Source organism: Magallana gigas, chromosome 7 (genome assembly GCF_963853765.1).
Source record: "Magallana gigas chromosome 7, xbMagGiga1.1, whole genome shotgun sequence".
In the NCBI taxonomy this organism is placed as follows: Eukaryota; Metazoa; Mollusca; class Bivalvia; order Ostreida; family Ostreidae; genus Magallana; species Magallana gigas.
In genome coordinates this window covers 35165330-35176586 of record NC_088859.1, presented here as the reverse complement: position 1 = coordinate 35176586, position 11257 = coordinate 35165330, and the positions used below count along the sequence as shown (strand labels likewise).

The window sequence follows — 11257 nt, the reverse complement described above, 5'->3', positions numbered from 1 at the left end:
GTGCGTATGCGAGTATTTTTTTTTGGGGGGGGGGGGACATGCGTGATATGAAAAAACAACACTTTATACTTAATTATTATTATTTTGATTAATTTTTTTTTGGGGGGGGGGCGGGGGGTAAATTGTATTTTAGGGCCAATCCAATAGGCGTGCGCTTGTTGCATTTCAGTCAATAATGCTTTTGTCTATTACAATTTTCACACAACTAGACTCAATGGCCCTCTCTTACCCTTTTTTATATACATATACAATGATTCAATTCAATGGTTTATTGACATCACCATGTTGGCATACAGTCAAAATGAAATCAAATGACCGACAAAAGAAAATTATAACATAAAGGCTACAGCATGCAGGACAGTTTTATACAATACTTCATAGTCCCTGGAACTGTTTTCTCTGCATAAAACATTTATCCAAGTAGATACATAGACGTTTTGTAGTATTATAATCACATGGATTAACAATTTCTTTTATGGGATCAATACCAGAGTACAATTTATTATTGAAAATAACACAATAATGAAATCGAAGATTGTCATACACAGGACAGTAAAGTACAAAATGTTTTTCATATTCGACTAATAATTTACAAGCATAGTATAAACGTTTTCCTTTGGGATAATTGGTTTACAATATCTACCTGTTTCAATGAATAGTGAATGTGCACATATTCTTAATCTTGTTAGCTGGGATCTTTCATGCTTTTTCAAGAAAAACTTTAAGTAAGCTTGCAACTTGTACTCGTTAGTATTAATAGTTTACTGTACAAATGAAGTTTTCCTGAGTTAGAAGATGAGATTTTGATTCTAATGATATTCTAATATATGATGATTATGCTTATTTTTTCTGATGTTTGATAAATTTTTTTAAACTTTCATATATTTATTTATATTTTGGAATTTTGGGCTTTGAATTCATCAACAGTAAAAGTATAATGGCATATAATGTAATTGTGCTTAGAAAACAATCAATTTATTTACCGAGTTAGAAAACGACGAAAGCTCATTTGAAGCGGGCCGTTTTGGCAGAATAGTATTGAAATGAACATTATATCCAAATTAGATTCGGTTTTTCTCGTCAGCTGCACACATTTTTCTTTACTTAAGTTATATAGTATTTAATATTTAAAAATCATCATATCTATACTTGGGTTCATTGTTTGAACAATGAGAAGTCAGTTTTCGACCAATTCAAGATATTATCAAATACACAGCATGACTTGCGATGAGCGTAAAATTCAATAAGACCCCCGGTAATGAAGATAGAAACACAATCTATACAGCAGCAGCGAGTAATGAAAAATCATTATTTCGACGGGTTTGTATGACGTACACTCAGTGCGTATTCTAGTGTAAAGGTCTGCTGTAATAATGAAGAATAATGACCCCCGCAGAATAATGACCGGGAAAAGAAAAAAAAAAAGACCAAGGGGTTATTTTTCTTCATGTTAAACATGAAGAAAAATGACAGTTCTGTTCATTTATTCGCTCAAAACATTTTCAAACATATGGTACATGAGGACAAAAGTAACATTAAAATATACATATAAATTGGTCAGAGGTAAACATATATAAATATAAGGGTTATAGAGTTAGGAAAAGTTATACAAAATGAACCTCATGGAGGACAGACTACCTCGTATATCTTTGTTAAATATATACACAATTTTCTCAACAATTTCATGTTACATGTTGTCATAAGATACGAAAATTTTAGCACATTTGGTCTAGCCGAAAAATTTTTGTCTATAAACTTGTTCCGGACTTGTGATATTGCATCACATTCTAAAATATAATGAAATTCATCGGCTATACGATTTGTGTTACAGAGAGGACAAAATCTTTCATTTAATGAGATACCCCCATCTTCCCAGTTCAACTGGTAGATGATGATATGAAGTACGACATTTACCAAGAATTTTTCTGAATTTCAGGGGTAAAATATCTAAATATTTTTCATATCCAAAATTTGTTTTAAAAGTTCTAAATATAACTCTTTTTAATGAATTATTTATATCAGCATGCCACTTTTGAATAAATTGATCTTGTAATCTCTGTTTAACTGCCTTTGAAACCCATGTTTGGTTAACAATATTTCAAAACTGACTATGCCAAACATTTGATAAACCACATGAGTTAAAAACATGAAATCAATCCAAGGGTTAGTACTGGTTCTATTTTCAGTTTGATTTAACAAGTACCGGTATAATATATTTGTAATGCTAGTATTAGCACTAGAAATTCATTTACACTAGTATGATACAATTCTAGTAAATACAATTACAGATAAAGGAAAACGACCTGTTTCTCCGTAAACCATATTGTTTGGAGTACTACTTTTAAAACATAAAATGTGCTTTAAAAACTTTAAGTGCACACGTTCAATACTATCAAGTTTTTCAACACCCCATACTTTGCAACCATATAGCAATACAGGTACAACCATTTTATCAAAGAGTTCTAACTGACATGTAACTGGTAGATTAAATTGTCTAATTTTTCTAATGACACCATACATTGCCTTTTGTGCTTGGTCACATAAATGTTTTTTGGCTTTTAAAAAAGAGCCAGCTCTTTAGAATATAATGCCAAAGTTCTTAAATTCTTTAACAATTTCTAAAACTCTGTTGTTAAAATAAAAAAAACACTCTTTTACACATTCGTCCTTTGAAAAAAAATAATACTTTTGTTTTATCTATATATAAGGAATAAGGAATCATTCTTTGAGTATTATGAGGTGATAATTTTCGTCGGGGCCTGATCAAATCCAATAAAGCCCGAAGGGCTTTATGATAGATTTGATAACGCCCCGACCGAAATTATCACCTCATAATATTCAAAGAATGATTCCTTATTACTTATATTTATATAATTTTAGGCCATAGTACGATTAAATATTTAAATATGAATAAGCAAACCCCACTTGCGCCTCAATCTTGCGTCATTTGTATTATGGGTTATATAGTACAAAATCGATACGTAGTGTTATCACAGGCAAAGACACTGGATAATGTAAATATTAACATTTAATTTCCACTCTTTACAATAACATTCAAACTCATTCAGTGCGTTCTGCAAATCATCGCCAGATTCCGCCAAGATAACAGTATCGTCTGCATAAAGAAGTACAAGCAGTTTTATGTATATACATAATTCATTTTCTATTGATGTGGTAAAACTTTGCAGACCAGCAATATTATTTTCAACAAGATAATTTTCTAAATCATTTATGTACAATGAAAACAAAAATGGTGACAAATTTTCTCCTTGGCGGACTCCAACATTACAAGAAAAAAAAGTCGGATACCGTGCCATTCATCTTGATGAATGATTTAGTACCTTTATACATATTTGTAATATATTTAAAACATTTACCATTGATACCATAATTTAAGAGCTTGCACCATAAACCATTTCTCCAAACTGTGTCAAATGCCTGTTTAAAATCTATAAAAGCACATAACATTTTTTTTCTTACACTTCATCAACGTATTGGATAAAAATTGTAAAGTAAGAATGTGGTCTAAAGTAGAAAAACCTTTCCTGAAACCCGCTTGGTTATTATGGATCAGTTCTACCTCTTCCGAATACAATTCTAAACGCTTACTTAAAATGGACGTAAATTATTTACCCAAACTGCTTAGTAACGTAATAGGTCGGTAGTTTTTCGGAGAAGTGTGATCACCCTTGTTCTTATATATAGGTTTAATAATACCAACTAGCCATTCCTCTAGTACCAGCCCGCTATCAAATACAACATTAAAAAACAACTTATAAATTGGTAGGAATGTATTCAAAGTAGAGGCAATATGCTCATTAACAATATTATCATAGCCGGGGGCTTTACCATTTTTAAGTTTCTTTACAGCGTCGGTTATTTCTCACTAATTAATTTCGCAGTTCAGTAATTCGTTAGAGCTTCCATCTACCTGAGGTTCGTGAAGAGTATCGCTATCAGAGGACAGACTACCTTCATTGATACTTTTAAAGAAATCAAACATATCTTTGATATTTACCGGGCTCTTATAATCCCTCTTTGAAGAGTTCAGGATATTCCAAAAATCTTTTGTATTTGTTGATCGCAACTGCATAAGTTTACGGGTTAGTCTACGCATAAGTTTACGGGACACCCGTAGAAAAATGACGCTGTAAACAAGAACAGAAATTGGTTACCCCGTTTCCAAGATACGACTTTGAGATTACTTCACTCTATTCAACTGATTTTGATGTTATAAACACCGAACTTGTAAATAAATTGCTGTATATAGTTTTTCATATCCGTAGCACTCACAAAACACTCTTACATTGCCACACATTGATTGTTAACAGTTACGTCACTTCTCTCGTGGACATATGGCGGTTAATGAAGCAAATAAAGAAAAACAAATTCATACACAATGAGGATATTGTGTGATAACAATAATCATAAAAGAATAGTTGTTGTAATAATAAAATAACCAATATTCATTGGTGAATGAATTGTCAATCGAAGAATGATACATGTATATATTTTTATGGGAAAAGACTAAGGAGGCAGGTAACGTAGGAATATGAATACTTCTTATCTACATTTCTGGGGGAAAGTGATTTTTAAAAATCATTTTACGTTAGTTTTGTTTTCCTCTACGTAATACATGAACATCGATATTCTAAACATTTGTTGTAATGTTGTATTTGAGATCATGAATAGATTTTATTCTGTTAGAGCAAATGTGTGACGAGTACCTGACTATAGTAAATCTTAAATAGATAATACACTGATCAATTATAATAAGAAGATATTGTTTCTAAAAGCGTTGATAAGAGGTTCGGGTTCATATTAGGGTTTATATCCCCCTTGATTTTGATCACACGATCTTTACTGCATCCAAAGTTGTCAATGCTCATACAAACTATTGATGCATTAATCATCTTGATATTAATTAAAGTATGCCGATGATAAAGTAAAACATATTTTCTGTTCGAGTACTCTCAGTACTTTGACGCTTGTCCTTATTGGCCGTTAACTTCTACTGGCGTAATGGCTGCTATTAGTGCCTGCTAATTTCAGCTTGCTTATAATGCCTAACAGTGGAGTAAAATTTTCATAATTTTGGTTTCATCATTAATTCTGGGTGATGCACTTGCATACCCAGTAGTTTGTAGTAGGGGAAAATCGTCAATGCAAGTATAATTCATGAACAATATCGAGTCTACTCTTTCATCGCCAATAAACAGAATTTTGTTTTATAGTGCCTTGAATTTTGAAATAATTTTAATGTGTTGTCACTCGTAATAATGAGATACATTTGGTGTTCCGATGGGGCCACTTCGACCTTCGCACTTTCGCCTTTTGGGCGAAGTTGCATGAGTGCGAAGTTGCGATGGCAAAGGTGCGACGGCGATGGAGCGAAAGTGCGAAGATGCGAAGCGCGAAGATATGACGGCTAAAGTGCGAAGTTGCGGAAGCGAAGAAGCGATTCTACTATCGCCTATTCGCCTTCGCAACTTCGCACTCTCGCCTTCGCATCTTCGCGCTTTCGCCTTTTTATAACTGTGGAGCTTTCTATCGTTTAAAGGGTTCCGAGGCATATTTTGGAAATTTTATCGTATAGAATTAATAAAATTTAATTATCCAGGGGGGGGGGGGATAGGGTCCGGACCCCCTCTCCTCTTTTACTGCGGAAGAAGATGGGGGAACAAGATAGCGCAAATGCCCATTTTGTTTTGTCGAAAAAAACAATTTCAACTTAATTTTTTTCCAACCAAATATACTATATGATGTTATATTACAAGTTTACAAAAGCACGATTTCTAACTATATTCAGTTTTGAATATTTTAACAAACGATAAGAAAAAAAATGAATTCTAAAATTTAGGTGGTATCGAACCCTACAACCTAAAAACCCTAGCTCTAAAATGTTACCTAATGTCTGGTGCTCTAACCACTGAGCCATTTCAGTCACAACAAACTTCATTGTTAAATGTTAAATGCAACTTCAAACACGAATTTACGGACTTGTAGTATTTCTCTAAAACGTTCAATTGTTGGGATACAAATTGACATTTTTAAAGTACATGTATAGTGGGTCATCTCTCCACGTTTTTGTTGATTGAAATCGGGTTGATTTCCTTTAAACGTCATATAGACTATGACAAAAATATGGAGCCCTCTATGAAAGAAAAGGCATTGAAGTTCTAAAAATGACACTATTTGGAGGTTTTGACACGCATACGCCAATTTAAATCAATCTACTTTAAATATTTAACATATTTAAAGGTTATAAATCGATGTTATGGTAAATATACATTGTTTTTGATAATTGAGAAAGAAATTATGAGATTTGTTCCTATTTTGATTTTATAGTATCTTATCCATACTCATATGGGCAGTTTGCACGCCTTATTCACCCATCTTCAAAAAAGAAGATGGGGGAATAAGATGGCGCAAATGCCCATTCGGTTTAGTAGTGAAATACAATTTTGAATTTATTTTTTCCCAATTAAATCTATTCAAATACATTACAAAACGAGTTTGCAAAAGCACAATTTCTAACTATATTCAGTTTTATATATATATATATATATATATATATATATATATATATATATATATATATATATATATATATATATATATATATATATATTTGATCTCAACTTGTATATTTATTCCATTATATCCATCGTGGCCAAAATTGCAATAACTTCGTAAAATATATGGATTTTTCATTTATAAAGTTTGAAGGATAGATAACATTTTTATAATGAAAAAATATTTTGAGGCTGAGGATCGGAGTGCCTTTTAAAATGCCTGCAGCTTATTTATTTATTTAATTATTTTTTTTTTTGGAATTCTTTTTTTATCTTAATGACAAGTTTTGTCAGGCGGTGCAATGTGCTACGTCAAAAATGTTCAGTTTTTACGTCATTGCTCAGACCTTAGAGATTAATCGATTTGCTTAACCGACCGCGCCTTCTAGCGGCCAAAAATTACTTGAAATCTATTTATTTTTTAGATTATTATGAATGACTGTTGTATGTAGGGAGAGGAACTCATAAGTTGCGAGAACTTGTTTTCAGTTCTTTTGATTTACACAATAAAATATATTCAAAACAAACAAAAGTTCTACATATGAAATAAAGGCGACATGCTTCGTTTTGATCAGCGCGATAAAAGTTAACCGACCCTTTAACATTCATTCCATGTTTATAATAATAATCTAACCATGAATAGATCTATAAAATGATATTTCATGAAATTATAAATATAAATATATAAACTTTTTGATAACAATTGATATTACATGTATGTAAAAGAGAGGAAATGTCACAGAGGGGGATTTTTACTACAAGGTGAAATGTTAATGAGCTTTGAAAATAATTTATTTTCATGAAAATTCAACAACAAATAACAATAATGAATATAAATAGAATTTAACATGTACATGTTCCATGCGAATTCGTAACTTCGAATAAACATACACACACACAAATGTTCTCCGCCAAAAATTGTAGCAATTCATTTGCCTTCAACAGCTTATGGATAGTGTGGAGAGCAAAATTACACCGACATTGCAAATATCTCAGACCAACCAGTCATCATCAAGTAACTGATTACGTATATGCGTTCAATTATACATGTATACCTTCTCCCCCCGTTTACTTTTATTTCATTCATTTCATGTCAATTTATGTAAATCATACAAATAATACTACTTTACAAAGATGCATTTCCAGACACTTGTCAAAGATGATGTGCGACAAATACAATTTAAGATACATTTACCCCCCATCCCCCATCCCAGATGTACATATCGAGAATTCGTGACCGCACAATATCATTGGAAATATCTTATTCGCATCCACACTCTTCAGCTACCATGTCTTTATGATGTTTTACAAGGAACTGGTCGTTTTCTGTGTACAATATGCTGAGGGGACTCAGCTTTTGGGGTACACAACATGGCAAGGGAACATTGCCTTTAGCCGACTCTCGCATCAAACTCTGCATCACGGCGTGGTTCGTCACAGCTTTTTGCTGGGCGATAGCGGGTACACATATCCCTTTACAAACTTTGGCGTTGTAAGTTTTGGGGAAAACAATGTACTGCCCCCAACCAAGGCGACTAAAACTAACATGCATGTTGGACAAATGGCAGTTTTTTCTTCGACGACGGGGGGTAGATCGCCTGCTTCTTGAATGGCTTTCATTATCATCTTTGGATACATTGCTTATGTCAGACAGTTTTGTTAGATGGGCTTTGTCATTTGTAAAGAGAACTAGAATGGCATCTTCCTCGGTCTCGGGGACAATTTTTTGTTTGATTTCAACAGAGAGTTCTTTATTTTCTTTCGACATCCAAGGTCTGATTAATAAGGTTAAGTCATGTTTATTTGTGACGGGTTGCACACATCTTTTAATAGTTTTATTCATTCTCTTTATGCCAATCTCTAGCCATCTTCTGTGAGTTGTAGGTGCATTAAATCGAAGTTCCATATGTTGCACCGATTCTCCCGATCCAAGAACTGGAATCTTGAAAATCATTCCATTGTAGTTAACTAGGAAAAAAGAAAAGAAAATGTAATTATACGCAATGCGTCAACCGATTTTTATAGATTTTGGTATTAGGCACCATCTAAAATTTAGATATTTCAGAATTGTTTTATGCCAAAACATGTAAACTCTTTTGTTTGATTAAGTTAGATCTTTGATAACAATGTCAGCTGTTCTAAGGAAGAAACCATACAAAGGTTTGAAAATGCACTAATTGAGACAACAATTTAATTATTTTGCCATGGTATTAATTCTAACAAAACCTTTCCCGGTAATTAATTATTGCGATCATATTAATTCATGAGCGTTATTTTAGAATTTGTCGCCAAGACTGTGTATTTAAGGTCAAATGTAAGGGATTATTGGACAATTGTAAGGCATCGCGCCAGCTTTGACACCGATTAATAGGATTACCATTTCAGGCTATATGATCTCCAAAGTGTACACAAATCACACGATTACGGTGGAATTGATGACAAGGAAAGCATCAAGGCGTCGATTGGACAGGTCAAAGATTACAAAGTTCACTGAAAACCGTAAACTGAGTTTACTGATATGGGCAAATAAGAGGATTATATAAGGAAGGGTGAATAAGAGCTGTCGCTCGCACTGTCTGATATACGTGCGAAAGTCTTATATTCGCAGACACTTTAATAGCTCACTGTAGGATTTGACATTTATTTAATTGTCTGTATTTTTCTTTACTATTAATCTCTTTCGATAATCATTAAATTGATCAATATTTCAATGAGAAAAAAAATGAAGTTATACTAATATGGTCATTATGATTGCGACAATACAATATCACGATTTGAAATCGTATGAACCTTAAATTGCTTAATTTTTTTCCCCTTTTTTAAAAATTAATATTCGAGTTTTAAAGGAAAAAAGTATACAGGAATGATTACAAAAATCATTTATAAACAATGTCATATATTAATGAAATTTTTTAATATTGGGTAGTTTAAGTTAGATACAATTATATTTTTAAAATCAAAAATATATCGCATCTTATTCTGTTTTCTTGCAAAATTATCATTTAAATGAAATTCATTTCCACCTTCCATGCGATTTTTTTTGTGTCTGGAATATATGCCAATGCTTACTATTTGTACACGAATGTTCTTTTAGTTATGGGGAATATAATACAAGAAAATTATATTTTTAAGGTGAAATATTATACACTTTTCCCACAATAAGCGACAATTGTAAAAAAAAAAAAAAAGGTCGATCAATAAGAAAATCTCACGCTCGTTTTTTTGTTTTTTGTTTTTTTTTTTATTAGTTTTTTCCAGAACAAAATACGCTTTTCACAACCTCTTATTCGGCCAAAAAAAGTAGGTTGTCTTACTTTTATAAATAAAAAAGAATATACTAAGTGGTCGTCTTGTGGTCTTAAAGCTTTCACGTAATAGTGTCATTCAGCCCTTTTCCGATATCTAATATTTTAAGAACTTTTTTATAGACTCTCTCTCTCTCTCTCTCTCTCTCTCTCTCTCTCTCTCTCTCTCTCTCTCTCTCTCTCTCAATAAATGCATTTTTTAAAAGTAATTTCAACTCTGCATTATTTTACACCAATTATATTCATTTCTGTTACGTAATTATCATACCTTTTTTTTTTTTTTTTTTTACTTTTTTATGATTATCGTGCAAATTATTATAATCATGTTTAAATTCAGGACAAAGCGTGTTATCTTACAGTTCGCTATCTCTACTACAACTGTTGCGTAGAATCAGTTGCATTTGTTAAAAAAGTCTATACCTTTCAGTGCTTTTTAATGCTTTAAAAAATAAAACTTGAGATTATGATGTATATACCCCATATGTAAATTTAATATTGATATTTAAAAAACCCAAATTTCGTCCGTTTAAGTTCAAGAATTTTCTTGTCGTTTGTACAAAAGGTCTTAAAGACTGTGTCCGACAACGTCAATTGCAAATATTATAAAGTTTTATGATGTTCACGCGCGGACTTAGAGGTAGCCATGGTACTCACCCTTTGGGGCAATGCTCCGTATAGTGTTGACTTCGTCAAGTTTGGCCTTTTCATTTGTCTGGGCAGCTTCCGACAAAGAGTGTCCGTCTAACAAATTTTGATAAAAAGTCAGTATATATTTGTTGGAACTTCCAATGGATGAAATCGCCGTGTCTTTTTGCTCATCAGAGGGAAATGGTCTTGCAGACGACAAAAGTGCAACGTGAGGGGAAAGTTCCTCTGGTAACCGAGCTCTAAGAACTGCAGCGGTCCCAAAGTGAAAAAGTAGGATGGAATATAACAGACAAATCTGTCCAGCCATGATGAAAAAGTTCCGAATCTAGCACACCCGGTTTCGCTTCAGATAAAATTTAAGGTGGGTGAAAGGAGTTAGGGGGAATTACTGAGGATTAGAAGCGTTCCTCAATCGCCGTAGCTATCTGTGTCAGCCTGATCCTGGGTCCCTCAATTTAATCCCAACTGATCCAGCCCTGTTGTTGTTACCATTAAAACGGGAGGAAATTTTTATAATAGTTGCATCGATGTTGAATACGCTTAAGCTATCAAGTTAAAAGCTGTAAGTAGACTTGCTTTATATAAGGTGGACTGGTAAGTTATACGATACAGCCACCTGATTGGCTCATTGTCAGCGATGGCTTAAGAGTTTATGAAAATCTGTACCATTTACAGAGGCAGCATTTAAACAGGTAAAATAAGGTTATTTTTTTCCTGAATTCGAACTTT

At 32.8% G+C, this 11257-nt stretch overlaps 1 protein-coding gene across 1 annotated transcript; it reads right to left on the bottom strand.

Annotated features, from left to right (window-relative positions):
• Positions 1–7473: 7473 nt before the first annotated feature.
• Positions 7474–11056, bottom strand: LOC105342005 (nodal homolog 3-B). Its single transcript, XM_011448783.4, has 2 exons — positions 10535–11056; positions 7474–8543 (listed from the first exon to the last, which is right to left on the bottom strand). Exons 1-2 carry the CDS (start codon positions 10833–10835, stop codon positions 7837–7839), a joined length of 1008 nt encoding a protein of 335 aa, XP_011447085.3. The 5' UTR covers positions 10836–11056; the 3' UTR covers positions 7474–7836.
• Positions 11057–11257: the final 201 nt, after the last annotated feature.